This window comes from Ahaetulla prasina, chromosome 3, assembly GCF_028640845.1.
Source record: "Ahaetulla prasina isolate Xishuangbanna chromosome 3, ASM2864084v1, whole genome shotgun sequence".
NCBI lineage: Eukaryota > Metazoa > Chordata > Lepidosauria > Squamata > Colubridae > Ahaetulla > Ahaetulla prasina.
In genome coordinates this window covers 137,703,012-137,725,072 of record NC_080541.1, presented here as the reverse complement: position 1 = coordinate 137,725,072, position 22,061 = coordinate 137,703,012, and the positions used below count along the sequence as shown (strand labels likewise).

Genomic DNA, 22,061 nt, shown 5'->3' with positions numbered 1-22,061 from the left:
CCAAGGTTGGAGACCCCTGATTTAAACCATCTTTAAATCAATGGCTGATAGAATGAACATGTGAATAAGAAGCAGTAACTCCCAACAGATTGAAACTTTTCATTTAGGTTCTCCTATTCTTGATTATTTTGTAATAAACCTGCAGATAGCACAATACCTTAAAAAAGTGGGGAAGAACTTTCAGAAGACAGACAAACAACCATCAAAAACATTTAAAACGGACCTGACAAGCTTACTTCTAATCATTTTTTTAGTTCCTTACATGGTAATAGCTTAATGAAAAAGTATAAATCTATGGCTAATATAGGCCTCTCCATTTATATTAAAAATTGATTCAAAGGGGGAGAAAAATGTTATCCCTGGAAAATACAGGAGTGATTAATTGTCACAGCTGCATCAACGCCAAACATTTAGATTTCATGAATTTCAAGTGGCAGACATTCAAGCACATGGTCCTTGGGATCAATGGGTTTCCATATATTTAGTTTTGGCTTGATGGCATTTATTGCTTCTAGTTTTGAAGTGCTGGTCTTCTGTTACATGTGAATACATGAAATATACAGCCCTCAGAGGCGTATAAATCTCCTGCTATTGCTGATCCCATCTCTATGTGGAAAGGTCACAGCCCTTTCCTAACATAATGTTTATGTTCATGTTTTCCCTTTATTGCTATGTGTGCAACAGTATATTTCTTACTGCAAGGTATATTTTCTGCAATCAGCCGGAAAAATACTGGGAAAGTAAATGGTGCAAAAGCTCAGATTGATACAATTTCTTGATAGACAAAGCAATAGCAGTGTTTGATACCTGTTTGCTGATTCAGTAACCTGAGAGTAAATTTCTGTGATAAAAGAAACGAGTTTTCCTTGTCACAGGACTGCATGTCCCATATAACAATATATACAAATAATGGTCTTGCAAGTATTTCTCGATGGATATGTCAGATGTCTGTGAAACAGCCACGATTGCTTCTCTCTGTTTCTTTGCTTTTCAATAGCAGAAATCCTTAGCTAAAAGACTGTAGCTACACCACAGCTATCAGATAATGGCATGCCCCTAGCATGGTCCTAGTAAACAGTAGCTCTGGCTTGCCAAGTCAATGGCCTGTGAGAAGACATTTTTTGTATTTCATCAGATGGCATGAGTATCAAGATCGTGAAGCTTTTTAAAAAAAAATATACAATGTACTTTCAAGAGTTATATCTATATCAGAACATGCACAGAGTCTAATGTGTTATCTGAATTATAATGCACATAGCTCAAGGCTTCAGCACACAAAAGAAAATTTGGTCCAGATGTCTTCTCTCTGAAACAGATGGGCTTGTTATAGTTTACTGGAACTACATAATAATCATAATCCTAAATTACCTTTTAAAAGTATTTGATTCCGTGCCTCAGTATAAAACTTCAAACCTGCAAAATACTGAGATTTTTCCTCAGCTACGAAGCTTACTAAAGGGAATCAATGTCTCTTGGCCTAACCTAAGCCTGCAGGATTGTCATAAAGGTGAGGGGTGAAAGGTCTCGGCGTTGGGATTTTTTCCCTTTGATATAGTAAAAAATAAAATCACTGGAAGTTATACAGTATACAAATTAATTAAATAAGTAAATAAAAATATGTAAAAAGACTGCTTACTCAAAACAGCAACCTACCCACAGGATTTAGAAAAGTTACATTCTGGGCTTATTTTAAACCTCCTTCACTTCAATGGCCCTTTACATTTTGTATATACGTGGAAATAACTTCCATTGATCTCTAGAAAGACTTTTTCCGAGTAAGCATGTGCAGGTCAGATTGTAAAACATATTTAGCATTTGCTTAATTTTTCTTGCACTTTTTAAACAATGGAATTATTTTACAAATAACTGTACAAATGCTAATTAACTCTTATACTTCTAACATTCTAATTCATTTGTAATCAATAGATCTTGGTACAATGAAATTAACTCAGAATAAATTATCATATAAAGGACAATAGGGGAATAGCAACACTATGGATTAAGGATCTAATAATAATGCAAGACATATATTTCACAAAACCTCTGAAATTCTTTAAGTAGAACATGCCTCTGGTATATCTGTTCCTCCCCCCACCCAACTCCAAATGATAATTATCTAAAGAAATCTATACTGACCAACACAGAGATTAAGAAATCCGCAAAAATCTCAAAGCAAAAGCAACTCATTTATTTTGCTATTTCAAACCATAGCAATCCCTTTTCAAAGTGAAAATATAAGATAACTTATTAGAACAAACTGCTACTCATCACCAATTCATTCAATATAGTCATGTTAATCGGTCATGTTTAAGTTCTGAAGCTATAATCAATTGGGTAGGCCAAGTTGAGATTAAATCAGCTGATATAAAAAATATTATTTACAAAATATAAACATTGCATAATTAGACCATTCTTGAATGATAGTTCTGGTCTAGGACTATTTCAAAAAGTCACTGCTAATCTTCCAGTAAACCAAAAGCATACAGGATTCACACTTCCTATTCCTGAGTTTCCATTTCAAATACTACTAAATAAAAATAGCGTGGGAAAGTATACTTCTTTCTTAGCATGGAAGTTATCACGATCTTCATTACTGCAAAACCTCAAGCAAATATATAGTATCTCTATCAGAATGTTCCCTCTTACAATGTTAATGTAAATAAGCCAAATGATCTGGAATCTATTTAATACAGTACATGCTAAGTCATGATCCTTTCCTTTCAAACTCTAATGAAATTGCCCTTTTCATAGGTATGGCTGTTCAGAGTTTTGTTGTTGTTTCTGACAACTTTACAGATGTTGGGAGTTAGATTCATTTATTAATCACCTATTTCCAATGACAGAGAGCACAATTGTTGTTAATATGTGTTAAAAACTAATCAGTTCACTGAAAGCTTCAACTCTCAGAGCATTTGCCATGAATAATAATAAAAACTATTTAGTTTTATTTGCCTTTTCTTTCTTTCTTTTTTGACAAATATATCAAAATAGATAGTAATAGAAAAAGCACTTATACCACATATACCACTTCAGTGTTTTACAGTTGTCTCTAAGTGGTTTACAGAGTCAGCCTATTGCCCCCAACAACCTGGCTCCTCGTTTTACCAAATTTGGAAGGATGGATGGCTGAGTCAACCTTCAGTCAGTCAGGATTGAAGGAATCGAACTGCTGGCAATGTGAGCACTTAGCCTGCAATACTGCACTCTAACCACTGTGCCAACACAGGTCTTATAGTAGTAACATTAAGCTAGATATGTCAACATTAAACATTTAATAAGATAATGTCCAATTAAAGTATTTTTGGAAACAGGAAAACACAATAAAAACTTATACTTACCATTAAACTTCTAAATTTCCTATTTTCTGCAATGTGAAAAAAGCTTTCTCTTGTGAAAATCTTGATGTGCTTCACTTCATTATTGTACCTATGGGCAATGAATAACTTATGAATATAAATGTGTTTTCAATCTGGAAAAATCAATAATTACTTGACAGCATGCCCAAACTCTCCATGAATAAATTCTTAAGAGAAAACACATATCCATGCCAATACACTGCTGACACCTAATTAACAAAAGACATTTATTAGGGTCCAGTTTAACACACCCGCCTACATTCAGATTTAAGAAAAAGCCTCCCAGCAATATCGAATATCTTATTGGCTCCCACCAAGCTGATTGCATTCAAATTCATATTGACAAAGATAGCAGCAGCTTTTCAAAAAATTATTATTCCTTCGGTGTGATATCTTTGTTCCCACTCGATTCAAGGGAAAAGTTCTGTTTGGCTTCAGTTGATAGCTTGATCAATTCTGAAAAATTTCTAGTTAAAATGCAAATAAACCTTTAAATCACTCTTTACTAGCTATCATAAAATCTTTGTGTTCCAAGCCACAGCGCCATTACTGCGCCATCCCAACTGAAAAGTTTACTTGCAGAAGGTAATAAAACTGGATCCTAAAAGAACCGAACAAAGCTGACTCCATGCAAAACAAGGTTGTCTTTGGTTAGAATGCTATGCATTAGAGGATTGCTGGACTAGGACTCCCTAATCCCTAAACCCTAACCCCCAAACACGGCCTCTGAAAGGTTTTATCATGGTTCCGAGTTATGAACCCAATCGAACCAGAACTCTGAGGCTTCAGTCAGACTCAAAAGACCTTTTATTGAATATATATCGGCACGTAGAAAGATGAAGCTAGCTCTAAGTAATTTCTGTATTTTACAGTAGTTAAAAAAAACAGAAACGTCCAACCCCCCCTCAGGTGTCCTCGGTCACGTTAACCAATCAGTCCGGTAGCAACTTCCCCCTCCGTCTCAGCAGTTGTTTGTTGCCATGACCTTGGTTCTCACATTGAGTCTGGTCAATGTTTTGTCTAGCAGGTTAAGGCACTACATTCCAATACCTTCTGACTTTCCCTCCCCCTTTCCCCAAGAGTGGTAATTCAGAAACAAAATGAATGTAAGAACAGCTTCGGCTGAAATCGTTTCAAAAACTGACAGATTGGTGTAAGAACATTTGTGACTTTGCTCTTCCTTAAGCATAATTGTAAGATTGCAGAGAGCCAGTTTGGTATGGTGGTTAAGGCATTGGGGTTTTTAAAAAATGTATTCCAGTCCTGCACAGAAACACAGGCACAGAAACCAACTGGGTTGACTATGGCCCGGTGACTTTCTCATAGCTGTAGGAAGAAGCAAAAATGCTACCTTCCAAAAATGCTATAAAGAAAACTTCAATTTGCTCCATGTAACTGCCAGGAGTCAAGGCTTCGTTGAAGGGGAGGTAGACCAGCAACAACTTCAGAACAACTGAATAGTAGAATAATAATGGTTAGGGACACTAATTTTCAAAGAAGCTCAACAGGGCAGGCAAGCCAAAACTACTTATCAAACCCATCAAGGTTTTCATATTTTTAAACAAATGAATGTAACTAGCATAACCTTATTTTAAAAAAATCCATATTCAATATTGAATATGGATTTTTCAATATAAAGAAACACGTAATTCACTTACTTAATGCTAATGGCATATTCTCCTGATTCTTTAGTCCTATACCGCACTAAGTAAGTGCTGTTTACCCGGTTAATAAGTTCTGCTTCTGCTTGTAATCTTTCCATTTTTCCGGCATACCTGAAATAAAGTGAATTTTATTTTACTATATTTTCTGTATTTTATTTTGCTGCTCCAAACTCAAATGTAATCTTTTGATTTAGGCCAAGTTTTGTGGCAAGAATCATATGCAACAATCATGGGCAGATATGCCCATACCAGAACGAGTATCTCATAAGCAAAAAAACATATCTATCTCACATTCTGCTGACTATGGCATTCTCAGCAATACAATCGTCATCACTAACTATACTTCTTGACCTGCAGATACATCCAACCAATTGCAAAATACAGAAGTTCTGTGAGAGTCACAGAAGATAATCTGGGCATGGAACACTGCTTTTTTGCCAGTTTGAAGACACTGGTATTTGGTTTCCATGATTAGAACAGTGCTCTGATATATGTACAATTGAAATGTTATATTGCTGTTATTTTTTGTATGAACAAAATCTTAGTCTACCTTAAACTCACAACGGCATATCACCGTGATTTAAGAGAAATATAAAAGATGGTAACTGCTTGCAAGGTGCTTATTGAATCTTCTTCCTGTCAATCTCCTATGAGAATGAATTATTTTTCTAGCTTTCTGTTTTTAATCAATGTACAAAAATCAGTGACACCAATGTACCAGAATTACCTCTCCCTCAAAAAATTAATTAATTAATTTAATTTAATTAATTTAATTCAGTTCAATTTAAGTCTTTGGGAGCATAAATGAACCCTGTATCTGGAAAGCACAGCAGATGTCAACAGAGCATGACAAAATACTACATTATTTCCTGGCATGTATCATATAATATCCATATTGTATTCTCATCACGATGGTTAGCCATATTGAAGCTCTCAAAAAAATCAGGCAATTCAAGGGGATATCCAGAAACAAATTTCCTAGGAAAATAATGTAAACCGAAAGTATGGGTCCAATAATGTGTGATTGTTTCTTGCTCTCCTCAATTAGAAACTGGTATCAAGAACATCTCTATGAAAGGACTATTCTACAGGATAAGGGAATGGCTGGACTTGAATTTGGGAGGAGAGAGATCATGACTGGATGGAAACTCATTCAGATGCAGAGTTGGTAGGCTTTGAAGAAGTAGCGTAGCCAGAGCTTCTTATATCATTTCCCAGAGATACAAAATTGGTTGCAAGCCAGGTTTATCCATGCAAAAATACAGTTATGCAGTATACACACTCAATTATTTTTGCTTATATTACAACAAGATGCATTCCATAGAAGATCAGAAAGGTTAAACCACAACAAATTAGATTTCTATTAATATCATTTTTCTTTCAAGCTATTTATTTGAATTCTCAACTCTGCCCAAAATAAAAACTTAACAATTTATAGCTACCTACCATGGCTGAGAAGAATAGTCTACTGGTTTAGGGACCTAAAATAAGATAAACATATTAAAACAAAATATAATTAAATGTAATAAAATGAATTGCAAAAAAATCAATAAATAGATAAACTAATAAATATACATCCATTAAATATGTAAAAGAATAAATGTATGTCTTAATGATTTTTATCCATTTTCAGAAAATGATTAAATTAGCTACTTTGCATTATGGGCTGTTTGTCTGAGCTCCAAGCTTGGCAGCCAATCAAACATTCCGAAGTCAGATCATGACTCAGAAGTAGCCGAACAAACAACATCCACACTAATTTGTATCACATAAAAAGGTATTTAAAGGCCAGTGCTCTGACAGATGAGCACAATTCAAAGTGCCCTAACGATGTCTCTTTGAATGGTGATGAAACGTTTGGAACTAAATTGCCAAGCGCAGACAGCCCAACTACCAACCCGAGCTACTAATATTCAAAAACATTTCAACTTTGCATGATTTGTGGCACGTGCTCAATATTTCAGTTTATACAATCAAGTTTTTAAAAATTATGTTTAGGTGACATGATGCAATTCTAGCTATATCACTTAATATAAAGATTTGTCACAAACTGTGACAAGAAAGGTCATAAAATGGGACAAAACTAACTTAACAATGTCTTACTTAGCAACGTAAATTTTGGGCTTAATTGTGGTCATAAGTCAAGGACTACTTGTAATGCCTTCTGGACATAACCATTATTTGACTGAATGAGAAATACTGTGGGTAATAGTAAACGCACATCATAGCTATACCAAAATTTATAGGTGTCAACTTCATCATATTGATTTCAGGTAGTAACTACTCTTGAGTGCTAAAATGTCCCCCTTCCCCAGCTCTGCTCTGCTAGTTTTAACCGGGAAAATTTGACGGGAAACATCTTATTATTGAAGTTATTTATTGCTATCTATATAATACAAATATTCATATTTTCAGTCTCAGCCATTCTTTTTCCTGATAGGAGAGATTTAATGTCTCTTATCAGCTAGCTCTATTTCCAGAGCATATTTTTATCCTATTTCTCTTTCTTATTACAAATTGCTTGTACCTAAAGATCAGAGGTTCTGACCAGTTCTGGAGAACTGGTAGTAAAAATTCTGACTGGCTCTGCCCCCATCTATTCTCTGCCTCCCAATTCCCAGCTGATCGAGAGGAAATAGGGATTTTTGCAGTATCCTTCCCCTGGAGTGGGATGGGAATGGAGATTTTACAGTATCCTTCCTCTGCCATGCCCATTAAATCACACCCACCAAGCTATGCCACACCCACAGAACCGGTAGTAAAAAATTTTGAAACCCACCACTGCTAAAAATGTTCAAAATGTTTTTAACTGAATTTTAACTGAATTTCCACCTTCCAAGCGGGGGTGGGGGTGGATGTTCCAATTGTGAAAGCAGCTGTTCTGAGCCCTGAACCTTGAAACAAGAATTTCACACCTCAAGACAGCTATTTTGAACTTGAGACATTTCTCCAAATACTTAAGAGTAATCCGATTCACACTTGAAAGATAGTTTTTGCACTCAAAATGGGGTGTTTCAAATTCAAAACTCTTTGCACATCCTTAACCCGTAAGCAAGTCATCCAACAACTGCAAAACCTACGCAAAAGAATAAAATCAGTGCGGATAAAATCAACTCTGCCTCACATGGATAGCTATACAGTAGCATGCTGCAGATTTGCTCAATTTCATAAGGGTGGTCTTAGTATCTCTGGGTTTCTGTATTAAAGCCCAACTCTGAACAGAAATAAATTCCAAGCTGGAAAGTAGGTGCATTAAAAGGAATTACAAGCAACCCCACTGAAAAGTTTTAGCTAGCTCATTGAAAATAGCAGATCTGTAGCAGTTCCCATAATGTGTAGACTTGAAATAAAGAAAATATACACAAATAGGGCTTCCAGCAGGGCTGCATGATCAGAGATGAGAGCAATATTTTCTGCATACTCTTGCTGCTACTTGGCAGTTAGTTGCCCACCAAGAATGGTGACCCCTATATCTGAGAAGCTACTGCCTCCAGACATGGTGTGAGAGTTACATATGTTCAAGACTGTGTATGACTGCTGAGTCATACTGCTGAGAAGTGCTTCAATGGGGCCAAGAGGAAATGAATAGATTACTCAAAGAAACCTAAACGTTTGAACAGAATACAAAGCCAAACTCTAAGGCTTCTTGGGAATGGAACGGAATGAGCTGTTGTAGAATGACAAGTGTTGGAACTGAAAAGAAAGAGTCTATACTTCCATCTTCCACGTTTTCCTTCCATCTTGCCACCTGCCCTCCACCACACAGGGCCCATCAGGCACCAATGGTTATGGCTACAACTCATAATCCCAATTGATTTTATTCATCCCCTTGTTAAGGATTATGGAAGATATAATGTAACATATATAGAGAGAGAATTGGGCGGTTCAAAAATGTGGTGGGGGGAGGAATAAAAAAATAAATAAAAAACTCTGATCAGGCCACAGCACAAGCTGCTGTGAAAATCATTTTTAACTCAGGATTCGTCTACCAATAAAAGTCTTGGGTGAAAATGAACAATAACGGACTTCATGTGCTTATTAACAACAATAAAAAACAGAATGAAAGCTAGTAAATATGAGCCATTTTCATACAATATGAAAATGCCTTGCTGCCACATATTTCAAACCACTGACAGAAAAGTGCCTATCAGTATTATCTCAGAACGCACCATGCTGTAGATATTCTAGGCTCTCATCCATTTTTCATTTAATATTTATTGTTTGTGCCTTCTGATGTATGTATTTTGTGCTGTTTCTGGGCACTTCTCTATGGATTAAATATAAGCATTGTTACTTAATAATAATAGTAAAAGTGATGGTGCCTTGAAGATTTGATGGATGTTTCAGAATCTTCCAAATGTTATCATTTGTCAAAATGGGATGGCAATGCTTGCCACTTGTAAGGGAACAGTGGTAAAACATCAATTTATCTTTTTAGTAACACCATGCTTCTAATATACCAGGAACTGATGTTTATTCATACTTGAATTTCTTGCAAGTTTTACAACAAACTTCTCCATTGCAAAAACAGAATAATTTCACTAGTTTATATATAATATCTCTGTACTTCAATGTATAATTACACCTGAATTAAATATGGAGTTAATTGATTTAGCCAGTATTAATTTTAGTTACTGTAGCAGGATTGTACAATGGGGAATAGTGACTCGTTTGTGGTAAGTGAAAAAAGGAGAATGTTAGGAAGAAAAGATTGGTAGGGGTAACTATGAAAATAATGTCTAAATAAGGATGACAGAGAGATTGCAGTGAATTGGAAAGCATGGAGACAATCAAGGAATAAGAGACTGAATGGAAGAAAGGAAGACAGCTGGACATTAGAAACTTGATTCCAGTTTGAAAGAAAAAATCCATCTGAGATGCACCATAATGCTTAGTGACAGAGACATTAGCAGGGGTTGAATCATATGTTTGATACGCCTGTGAAAGTTGCAGGAGAAGGATGGAGAAATGTAATGATCACCACTGAATATAACTAGATAGGATGGTACAAGACTAGAAAACAGCTAGAGTTGCATTCCTCCCAGCTCTACTGTTGCCAGTGAGAGAGTCATTGGTTGTCAAGCACCAAGATCACAATCATGGGAGTTTTGTTACAACTAGAACTTTAAGGACCAGTTGTAAGTACCATGCATTCAACACCTTCACAATTTAATACAGTCATTGAATGAGTGGTTGGTAAATGAGGACTCTCTCTCTCTCTTTCTCCCTCCCTCCCTCCCTCCCTCCCTTCCTCTCTCTCTCTCTCTCTCCATCCATATGTGTGTGTATTCTTCCATTAAAGTGTGTCCAATCCTTGAAGATTGCCTGCACAAGTCCTTGCATTTTTTTCTTGGTAAGGTTTTCACAAGTAGTTTGCCACTCCATTCTTCCTAGGCCTGACAGAAAGTGATTGGTCCAAAGTCACCCAGCCAGCTTTGTGCCTAAGGCAGGACTAGAACTCCCAATTTCCTAGTTTTTAACCTGATGCCACTACACAAAACTGGCTGTGTGTGTTTGAAAATTGAACAGTTTTGCTAGTTAAATCCTCATCAATTAAACCCATTTTTAAGCTGATTTTCCTCAAACTTTTACTTTGAAATCTAGTAACCCACAACACAAAATTGTCTTTTTAAATAAAATTAAGATTGCATGCAACTCCCCCAACACCACCACACACAGTATATGTTATTGCATCATGAAAAATTAATTTTAAAAAAACTTAGTAAGAAGCAGGCAAATTAGCTGTAGACCTTTTTGTAAAAGCAATCATTCTGACAAACATAATTATATAGTGCTACTTACACATGGGCAAGGTTTTACTGCATCACTTGGAAAGAAACCAAGCTCCTGGGTCATTAAATTTCTACCCTACAGAGAGACAACAGAAAAAATAAATATATACAAATGCCATCTATATTCAGAGCAATTTAAACTTGCACATTATGATTTGCCAAATGTTGCTGAATAATTCATTCGTGTTCAATATCTGCTTAGATTAGAATGACTAATAGCTAATATAGAAACTCTGAAGGTTGAGGCTTTCTTACTGTAGGGATAAAATTATACAATTTACATTGGTTTGACATCTACTTTGGGTCTATTTTTGATTAATCTCTGGTTAGGGATGAATAAATCACTTTATATCCAATCCATGCCACCTGGGTAGGTGTCCACTTGTAGTTCTCAAATGAAACTTTTGCTCTTTAATGCTTCTAACACTATATATGGTCACCCGCTTGAAAGCCCAGTGGAAGAAGATATGGAAATGGAAATCCTACAAGCAATATGTAGGATTTCCTACATATGATATGGAAATCCTACAAGCAATATCATCAAGCTTAGAAGAGCCTTGAACAAAGATACTACAACCCTGTTGTGTTCCTGGATGTCTTGGGCTTTCAAAGATTAACATCCCCTTTGTAACAATGATTGCATTGGCTTCTCTTGTATCATTAGTGACTGGATCAATTTCAGAATGTGATGCCAGAGGATGCAGATAGATTACTTGGAGTGATAAATTTCATCATTAGTTCTCTTGATTTTTACTCAATCTGGATCACAACTTTCAGCTGGGAGATAATTAAAAGTAATTTAGTTTAAAAAGTAACAATCCTCTCTCGGGAAAACAAAACATGTCCCCTATTTAAAAGAGGAGATTATAGGATGTCTGCTTTAGATTCTCCAGAAATGGACAACTGCTGTACAGACCAATTTCCATCCTTCTGCAATTGCACGAAGAAATTAAACCAATGATAGTTTTTCATTACTCTCTCTCTCTCTCTCTCTCTCTCTCTCTCTCTCTCTCTCTCTCTCTCTCTCTCTCTCTCTCTCTCTCTCTCTCTCTCTCTCTCTCTCTCTCTCTCTCTCTCTCTCTCTCTCTCTCTCTCTCTCTCTCTCTCTCTCTCTCTCTCTCTCTCTCTCTCTCTCTCTCTCTCTCTCTCTCTCTCTCTCTCTCTCTCTCTCTCTCTCTCTCTCTCTCTCTCTCTCTCTCTCTCTCTCTCTCTCTCTCTCTCTCTCTCTCTCTCTCTCTCTCTCTCTCTCTCTCTCTCTCTCTCTCTCTCTCTCTCTCTCTCTCTCTCTCTCTCTCTCTCTCTCTCTCTCTCTCTCTCTCTCTCTCTCTCTCTCTCTCTCTCTCTCTCTCTCTCTCTCTCTCTCTCTCTCTCTCTCTCTCTCTCTCTCTCTCTCTCTCTCTCTCTCTCTCTCTCTCTCTCTCTCTCTCTCTCTCTCTCTCTCTCTCTCTCTCTCTCTCTCTCTCTCTCTCTCTCTCTCTCTCTCTCTCTCTCTCTCTCTCTCTCTCTCTCTCTCTCTCTCTCTCTCTCTCTCTCTCTCTCTCTCTCTCTCTCTCTCTCTCTCTCTCTCTCTCTCTCTCTCTCTCTCTCTCTCTCTCTCTCTCTCTCTCTCTCTCTCTCTCTCTCTCTCTCTCTCTCTCTCTCTCTCTCTCTCTCTCTCTCTCTCTCTCTCTCTCTCTCTCTCTCTCTCTCTCTCTCTCTCTCTCTCTCTCTCTCTCTCTCTCTCTCTCTCTCTCTCTCTCTCTCTCTCTCTCTCTCTCTCTCTCTCTCTCTCTCTCTCTCTCTCTCTCTCTCTCTCTCTCTCTCTCTCTCTCTCTCTCTCTCTCTCTCTCTCTCTCTCTCTCTCTCTCTCTCTCTCTCTCTCTCTCTCTCTCTCTCCATCCATATGTGTGTATTCTTCCATTAAAGTGTGTCCAATACTTGAAGATTGCCTGCACAAGTCCTTGCATTTTTCTTGGTAAGGTTTTCAGAAGTCGTTTGCCACTGCCTTCTTCCCAGGGCTGACAGAAAGCGATTGGCCCAAGGTCACCCAGCCAGCTTTGTGCCTAAGGCAAGACTAGAACTCCCAATTTCCTAGTTTTTAACCTGATGCCACTACACAAAACTGTGTGTGTGTGTTTGAAAATTGAACAGTTTTGCTAGTTAAATCCTCATCAATTAAACCCATTTTTAAGCTGATTTTCCTCAAACTTTTACTTTGAAATCTAGTAACCCACAACACAAAATTGTCTTTTTAAATAAAATTAAGATTGCATGCAACTCCCCCAACACCACCACACACAGTATATGTTATTGCATCATGAAAAATTAATTTTAAAAAAACTTAGTAAGAAGCAGGCAAATTAGCTGTAGACCTTTTTGTAAAAGCAATCATTCTGACAAACATAATTATATAGTGCTACTTACACATGGGCAAGGTTTTACTGCATCACTTGGAAAGAAACCAAGCTCCTGGGTCATTAAATTTCTACCCTACAGAGAGACAACAGAAAAATATTACAAAACAGACCAAATTTTATTTATTTATTTATTTTATTTATTTTGTCACAACAATATACATAAGCATCACACAAAAAGATTATATAGTATATAAACATATATATGAAGAAATATAAAGCGGTATAAGCATATATATATATATATAAGAAATATAAAGAGGTATAAGCATATATATATATATGAAGAAGAAAAAAAGAAAAACAATATATATATATATGAAGAAATATAAAGAGGTATAAGCATATATATATATGAAGAAATATAAAGAGGTATAAGCATATATATATATGAAGAAATATAAAGAGGTATAAGCATATATATATATGAAGAAATATAAAGCGGTATAAGCATATATATATATATATAAGAAGAAAAAAGAAAAACAATAGGACAGGAACGGTAGGCACGTTTGTGCTCTTATGCACACCCCTTATGTTCCTCTTAGGAATGGGATGAGGTCAATAGTAGAAAGTTTTTGATTAAAGCTTTTGGGATTATGGGAAGAGACCACAGAGTCAGGTAAAGTGTTCCAAGCACTGATGATTCTGTTACAGAAGTCATATTTTCTGCAATCTAGATTAAAGCGGTTAACATTAAGTTTAAATCTATTGGTTGCTCTTGTGTTATTGCAATTAAAGCTGAAGTAGTCTATAATAGGTGGGGGTCATCTGTAAGGTAATGTCCATCAAGTATGTACTTAGTGTTTGGGTTCTTTTTCCAATATGTAAGACTGAGCATTTGCTGGTTGAGATTTGGAGTTGCCAAGTTTTAGACCAAGCGGTTAGATGATCAAGGTCTTTTGAATGATAGATGTATTGTCTGTGGTGTTAAATAGTTTGACATCGTCAGCAAAGAGAACACAATTCTTCATATCTTCTCAGTGGCATTTTATACTGATTATATTGATTGCTTGGAAATCTTGAAACAGGAAGCACATTTTTAGAGGATGTTTTCCTGTCTCTCAAGCAGAGTTTAGATATTGCTTAAGAAAAGTTGCTCCTTGAAGCAAAAGATAGTATCTCTAAAGTTTTCCAGAGAGGCAATATCCAGGAGTCTGTCTTATCAGTTATGGTAATGTGTCAACTGCGTATCTTCCTGAAATAAAATGAGCTCAAAATAATGGCATATGCATACTAGGAATGTCCAAATGGATTACTACACAGGTGTTAAACTCGATTGTGTCACGGGCCAGATTGTGGCATATCGCAATGTTTTTTGCCTTTGCAGAGATGGGATGGGCATGGCCTGGATGCGACGTATCCAGCCCATGGGCCGTCAGTTTGACGGAGCTAGGCTACTACAATGTGCTTTTTGTATTCTTCTATTCCAGAAGCTTCAATTGGTTCAGTACTCTGATGGACTGCACTATATCTCAGCCAAGAACAGTACACTGGATTCCATTTTGTCTCTGGGCTGTGATGGAATGTAGTCTCAATTCTCAGGAGAAGGGGCTTTATTCCGGAGAATGAAAAGACAGCAAGGTTTAGATAGTTTGGTTGAGAGGAAGAGGAACAAGACAGCTCCTTCCTAAAAGTTTTCAGAGTATATCTTTAATGATGCAAGTAATGTGCTTTAGTTTGGCAAGATTTCTGTCTGCAGATGAGTGGGTAGAATATACAGTGTTGCTTACTGAATTAACTAGAAGAGATAACTCTGAATTTCAGACGACTTCACGTCCCCTCCCTCAAACGAAATTAGACAGAAAAATATTACAAACAGACCAAATTTTATTTATTTTTATTATTTATTTATTTTGTCACAACAATATACATAAGCATCACACAAAAAGATTATATAGCATATAAACATATATATGAAGAAATATAAAGAGGTATAAGCATATATATATAAGCATATATATATATATATGAAGAAAAAAAAGAAAACAATATATATATATATATATATATATATATATATATATATATATATATATATATATGAAGAAGAAAAAAAAAGAAAAACAATATATATATATATATATATGAAGAAGAAAAAAAAAGAAAAACAATAGGACAGGAACGGTAGGCATGTTTGTGCTCTTATGCATGCCCCTTATGTTCCTCTTAGGAATGGGGTGAGGTCAATAGTAGAAAGTTTTTGGTTAAAGCTTTTGGGATTATGAGAAGAGACCACAGAGTCAGGTAATCTGTTCCAAGCACTGATAATTCTGTTACAGAAGTCATATTTTCTGCAATCTAGATTGAAGCGGTTAACATTAAGTTTAAATCTATTGGTTGTTCTTGTATTATTGCAATTGAAGCTGAAGTAGTCTTTAATAGGAAGGACATTACAATAGATGATTCTATGAGTTAAACTTAGGTCTTGTTGAAGGTGGCGGAGTTCTAAGTTTTCTAAACCTAGGATTTCAAGTCTGGTGGGATAAGGTATTTTGTTGTTTTCAGAGGAATGGAGAACTCTTCTTGTAAAATATTTCTGGATATGTTCAATTGTACTGATGTCAGAAATGTGGTGTGGGGTCCATACAGGTGAGCTGTATTCTAGAATTGGCCTAGCAAATGTTTTATATGCTCTGGTTAGTAGTGTAGTGTTTTTGGAAAAGAAGCTACGCAAGATTAGGTTTACAACTCTTAGACCCTTTTTTGCTATGTAGTTGCAGTGGGCTTTGGCACTTAGATCATTGGATATGAAAACTCCAAGGTCTTTAACATGGTGGGGGTCATCTGTAAGGTAATGTCCATCAAGCATGTACTTAGTGTTTAGGTTCTTTTTTCCAATATGTAAGACTGAGCATTTGCTGGTTGAGATTTGGAGTTGCCAAGTTTTAGACTAAGCAGTTAGTTGATCAAGGTCATTTTGAATGATAGATGTATTGTCAGTGGTGTTAAATAGTTTGACATCGTCAGCAAAGAGAACACAATTACTTAAGATATGGTCACAAAGATCATTTATGTATAGTATGAAGAGTGTTGGTCCAAGGACGCTGCCTTGAGGAACGCCACTCTTGACAGGAACAGGATTTGATAGAGCGTTGCCAATTTTGACCACTTGTTGTCTGTTAGACAGAAAAATATTACAAACAGACCAAATTTTATTTATTTTTATTATTTATTTATTTTGTCACAACAATATATATATATATGAAGAAGAAAAAAAAGAAAAACAATAGGACAGGAACGGTAGGCATGTTTGTGCTCTTATGCATGCCCCTTATGTTCCTCTTAGGAATGGGGTGAGGTCAATAGTAGAAAGTTTTTGGTTAAAGCTTTTGGGATTATGGGAAGAGACCACAGAGTCAGGTAAAGTGTTCCAAGCACTGATGATTCTGTTACAGAAGTCATATTTTCTGCAATCTAGATTAAAGCGGTTAACATTAAGTTTAAATCTATTGGTTGCTCTTGTGTTATTGCAATTAAAGCTGAAGTAGTCTTTGATAGGAAGGACATTACAATTGATGATTCTATGAGTTAAACTTAGGTCTTGTCGAAGGCAACGGAGTTCTAAGTTTTCTAAGCCTAGGATTTCAAGTCTGGTGGGATAAGGTATTTTGTTGTTTTCAGAGGAGTGAAGAACTCTTCTTGTAAAATATTTCTGGACACGTTCAATTGTATTGATGTCAGAGATGTGGTGAGGGTTCCAGACAGGCGAGCTGTATTCTAGAATTGGTCTAGCAAATGTTTTATATGCTCTGGTTAGTAGTGTAGTGTTTTTGGAAAAGAAGCTACGCAAGATTAGATTTACAACTCTTAGAGCCTTTTTTGCTATGTAGTTGCAGTGGGCTTTGGCACTTAGATCATTTGATATGAAAACTCCAAGGTCTTTAACATGGTGGGGGTCATCTGTGAGGTAATGTCCATCAAGTATGTACTTAGTGTTTGGGTTCTTTTTTCCAATATGTAAGACTGAGCATTTGCTGGTTGAGATTTGGAGTTGCCAAGTTTTAGACCAAGCAGCTAGATGATCAAGGTCTTTTTGAATGGTAGATGTATTGTCAGTGGTGTTAAATAGTTTGACATCGTCAGCAAAGAGAACACAATTACTTGAGATATGGTCACAAAGATCATTTATGTATAGTATGAAGAGTGTTGGGCCAAGAACGCTGCCTTGAGGAACGCCACTCTTGACAGGAGCAGGATTTGATAGAGCATTGCCAATTTTGACCACTTGTTGTCTGTTAGACAGAAAAATATTACAAAACAGACCAAATTTTATTTATTTTGTCACAACAATATATATATATATGAAGAAAAATGAAAAACAATAGGACAGGAACGGTAGGCATGTTTGTGCTCTTATACACGCCCCTTATGGTCCTCTTAGGAATGGGATGAGGTGAATAGTAGAAAGTTTTTGGTTAAAGCTTTTGGGATTATGGAAAGAGACCACAGAGTCAGGTAAAGTGTTCCAAGCACTGATGATTCTGTTACAAAAGTCATATTTTCTGCAGTCTAGATTAAAGCGGTTAACATTAAGTTTAAATCTATTGGTTGCTCTTGTTTTATTGCAATTAAAGCTGAAGTAGTCTTTAACAGGAAGGACATTACAATAGATGTTTCTATGAGTTAAACTTAGGTCTTGTCGAAGGCAACGGACTTCTAAGTTTTCTAAGCCTAGGATTTCAAGTCTGGTGGGATAAGGTATTTTGTTGTTTTCAGAGGAGTGAAGAACTCTTCTTGTAAAATATTTCTGGACACGTTCAATTGTATTGATGTCAGAGATGTGGTGAGGGTTCCAGACAGGCGAGCTGTGTTCTAGAATTGGTCTAGCAAATGTTTTATATGCTCTGGTTAGTAGTGTTGTGTTTTTGGAAAAGAAGCTACGCAAGATTAGGTTTACAACTCTTAGAGCTTTTTTTGCTATGTAGTTGCAGTGGGCTTTGGCACTTAGATCATTTGATATGAAAACTCCAAGGTCTTTAACATGGTGGGGGTCATCTGTAAGGTAATGTCCAATGTATGTACTTAGTGTTTGGTTTTTTTCCCCCAATATGTAAGACTGAGCATTTGCTGGTTGAGATTTGGAGTTGCCAAGTTTTAGACCAAGCGGTTAGATGATCAAGGTCTTTTTGAATGGTAGATGTATTGTCGGTGGTGTTAAATAGTTTGACATCGTCAGCAAAGAGAACACAATTACTTGAGATATGGTCACAAAGATCACTAATGTATAGTATGAAGAGTGTTGGTCCAAGAACGCTGCCTTGAGGAACGCCACTCTTGACAGGAACAGGATTTGATAGAGCATTGCCAATTTTGATCACTTGTTGTCTGTTAGACAGAAAATATTACAATATATATATATATATATATATATATATATATATATATATATATATATATATATATATATATGAAGAAAAAAAGAAAACAATAGGACAGGAACGGTAGGCATGTTTGTGCTCTTATGCATGCCCTTATGGTCCTCTTAGGAATGGGGTTAGGTCAATAGTAGAAAGCTTTGGTTAAAGCTTTCTAATAGTAGAAAGCTTTTGGGATTATGGGAAGAGACCACAGAGTCAGGTAAAGTGTTCCAAGCACTGATGATTCTGTTACAGAAGTCATATTTTCTGCAATCTAGATTAACATTAACATTAAGTTTAAATCTATTGGTTGCTCTTGTATTATTGCAATTAAAGCTGAAGTAGTCTTTAACAGGAAGGACATTACAATAGATGATTCTATGAGTTAAACATAGGTCTTGTCGAAGGCGACGGAGTTCCAAGTTTTCTAAGCCTAGGATTTCAAGTCTGTTGGGATATGGTATTTTGTTGTTTTCAGAAAATGGAGAACTCTTCTGGTAAAATATTTCTGGACACGTTCAATTGTATTGATGTCAGAGATGTGGTGAGGGTTCCAGACAGGCGAGCTGTATTCTAGAATTGGTCTAGCAAATGTTTTATATGCTCTGGTTAGTAGTGTAGTGTTTTTGGAAAAGAAGCTACGCAAGATTAGGTTTACAACTCTTATAGCCTTTTTTTGCTATGTAGTTGCAGTGGGCTTTGGCACTTAGATCATTTGATATGAAAACTCCAAGGTCTTTAACAGGAAGGACATTACAATAGATGATTCTGTGAGTTAAACTTAGGTCTTGTCGAAGGCGACGGAGTTCCAGGTTTTCTAAGCCTAGGATTTCAAGTCTGGTGGGATAAGGTATTTTGTTGTTTTCAGAGGAGTGAAGAACTCTTCTTGTAAAATATTTCTGGACACGTTCAATTGTATTGATGTCAGAGATGTGGTGAGGGTTCCAGACAGGCGAGCTGTGTTCTAGAATTGGTCTAGCAAATGTTTTATATGCTCTGGTTAGTAGTGTTGTGTTTTTGGAAAAGAAGCTACGCAAGATTAGGTTTACAACTCTTAGAGCTTTTTTTGCTATGTAGTTGCAGTGGGCTTTGGCACTTAGATCATTTGATATGAAAACTCCAAGGTCTTTAACATGGTGGGGGTCATCTGTAAGGTAATGTCCAATGTATGTACTTAGTGTTTGGGTTCTTTTTTCCAAAATGTAAGACTGAGCATTTGCTGGTTGAGATTTGAGTTGCCAAGTTTTAGACCAAGCGTTAGATGATCAAGGTCTTTTTGAATGGTAGATGTACTGTCTGTGGTGTTAAATAGTTTGACATCATCAGCAAAGAGAACACAATTACTTGAGATATGGTCATAAAGTTCATTAATATATAGTATGAAGAGTGTTGGTCAAAGAACGCTGCCTTGAGGAACGCCACTCTTGACAGAAACAGGATTTGATAGAGCATTGCCAATTTTGATCACTTGTTGTCTGTTAGACAGAAAAGCAGATATCCATTTGTGAAGGGGTCCTGAAATGCCATAGGATTTTAGTTTTAGGAGAAGTTTATCGTGTACTACTGAGTCAAAAGCTTTGCAGAAGTCTATGTAGATTGCATCTATTGTTTTGCCTTGATCAAGATTTGTAGTCCATATGTTTTACAGTGGAGAAGTTGTAAGTTACATGATAATTTTTTCTGAAACCAAATTGTTTATTAAGTCAATTTAGTATCATTTTCATTAATCAAGAGGAGCCTACTGTATAGCATGGGTCCTCAAACTACGGCCCGCTGAAGACATTAATCCAGCCCATGGAGGGCCACGAGGTTGCCCTGCCCACATAGCCCCGCCCACCCTTCAGCAGAGCGCAGGACTTGCCTTCGGGAGCACTGCAGGCTGTGACTGAAAGGTAAGCCCAACAATTTTGGCCTGCAGAATGCTTTTGGAGGTGGGGTGAAAGGAAGCCAAAAAATGGGCAAAACCAGCCTGGTTTTTGGCCAAAAAAAGGAGCCATTTTTGTCTGGTTTTGCCTGTAGAATGCTTCTGGGGCGGGGGGGGGGGAGAAGGCCAAAAACAGGTGAAAACGCCTCCGGAAGATAGAGAGAGAGAGAGAGAGAGACAGAAAGAGAGAGAGAGAGAGAGAGGGAGGGAGGGAGGGAGAGAAAGAAAGAAAGAAAGAGAGAAAGAGAGAAAGAGAGGTTGGGAGGGAGGGAGGGAGGGAGGGAGGGAGGGAGGGAGAGAGAAGACAGAGGATGAAAAGAGAGAGAAAGAGAGGGAGGGGGGAGAGAGACAGAAAGAGAGAAAGAGAGAGAAGGAAAGAGAGAGAGGGAGAGATTTCTCAAGCTCCTTGGGCTGAGAAGTATTGCTGCAAAACTGAGTTTCCTGAAGTGGACCACTAGACTCCTAAACAACTGAAAAAAACAATCTAGTAAAAAGAAAAGGCAACCAAAAGAGCAACATGCAAACAAAAGCAAATAAAACATCCCCAGGAGCAAAACAAATTAAAGTTTAATTTGTGTGCATTGTTCAATGGACTGTTAAATTGGCCACGCCCACCTGGTCACATCCACCTAGTCACATGACCACCTAACCAGCCAATCCGGGCCCCCAACAGTCTGAGAGACCGTGAATTGACCCCCTGTTTAAAAAGTTTAAGAACCCCTGCTGTATAGACTTGAAAGCAGTAGATCTACATCTAATTTAATAGTTTGGTTAAATGTTTAGAGAATAGAAAGCAAAACCTAAGAACGACACAAGTAAAGATCATTACAGGTAGTCCTTAATTTACGATTAAAAGTGAACTGGAATGTCAGTCACTGAATGAAGCAATCATTACATGAGATGCCATGTGACTATTTTGCTCAACCACTGAAATCCTGGCACTCCCAATTACAGTTGTTAAGCGAGAATCACAGGTCATTAAGTGAACCGAGTCCCAGTTAAAGAGTGTGGGGGTACTTCAGGCGGGTGGGTGAACCTGGGATGTCTGGCACAGCCTGCATGTAAGTTGGGTGGTGCTGCAGGGCAGGCAAAGCTGCAGCTTCCTAGCAGCCTCAACCACACGCCAGCTTCGCACAGCAGCATGACACAAAGAGCTGCAGCCTTGGAAGCTTCAGCCACCACCCAGCCCAGTAGTTGCTTATGACTTCAGAGAGCGGCAACTCCGCCCCCCCCCAATATATGCCCTTTTAGCCACTCTTCACAACGGCACCTGTGGGGGGGGGGCAGCACCACTAGGGCTAAAATAGAGGCTCAGGGCCTTTAGCAGTCCCAGCAGGCAGGCACCACTCTTAGGCTGCTATTTCATCCTCAGGGCTATGCTTGATCTTGAGAAATGCCACCTTAAGCCACACCTCCCCACCACCTCCATGCCATCACCATTCTGCAAAGCCCCAATCAACCCCATGGCCCTGCACGCCCCATGATCTGCTGCACCTACTTCATTCGGTTCGGAGCTCCCATGTAACACCTATCCTGCGCAGACTGCATTGGCTACCTGTTGTTTTCCGGGTG

General features: G+C 37.3%; 1 protein-coding gene across 1 annotated transcript in view; it reads right to left on the bottom strand.

The window, feature by feature from the left end:
- VAV3 (vav guanine nucleotide exchange factor 3) overlaps window positions 1-22,061 on the bottom strand; it is a 230,998-nt gene that overhangs the window by 20,694 nt on the left and 188,243 nt on the right. The window contains exons 21-24 of the mRNA XM_058179240.1: window positions 13,216-13,281; window positions 6,467-6,501; window positions 5,015-5,131; window positions 3,339-3,426 (exon numbers count right to left, since the gene is read on the bottom strand). Coding sequence (XP_058035223.1) covers window positions 3,339-3,426; window positions 5,015-5,131; window positions 6,467-6,501; window positions 13,216-13,281 — 306 coding nt within the window. The remainder of the gene's footprint in view (window positions 1-3,338; window positions 3,427-5,014; window positions 5,132-6,466; window positions 6,502-13,215; window positions 13,282-22,061) is intronic.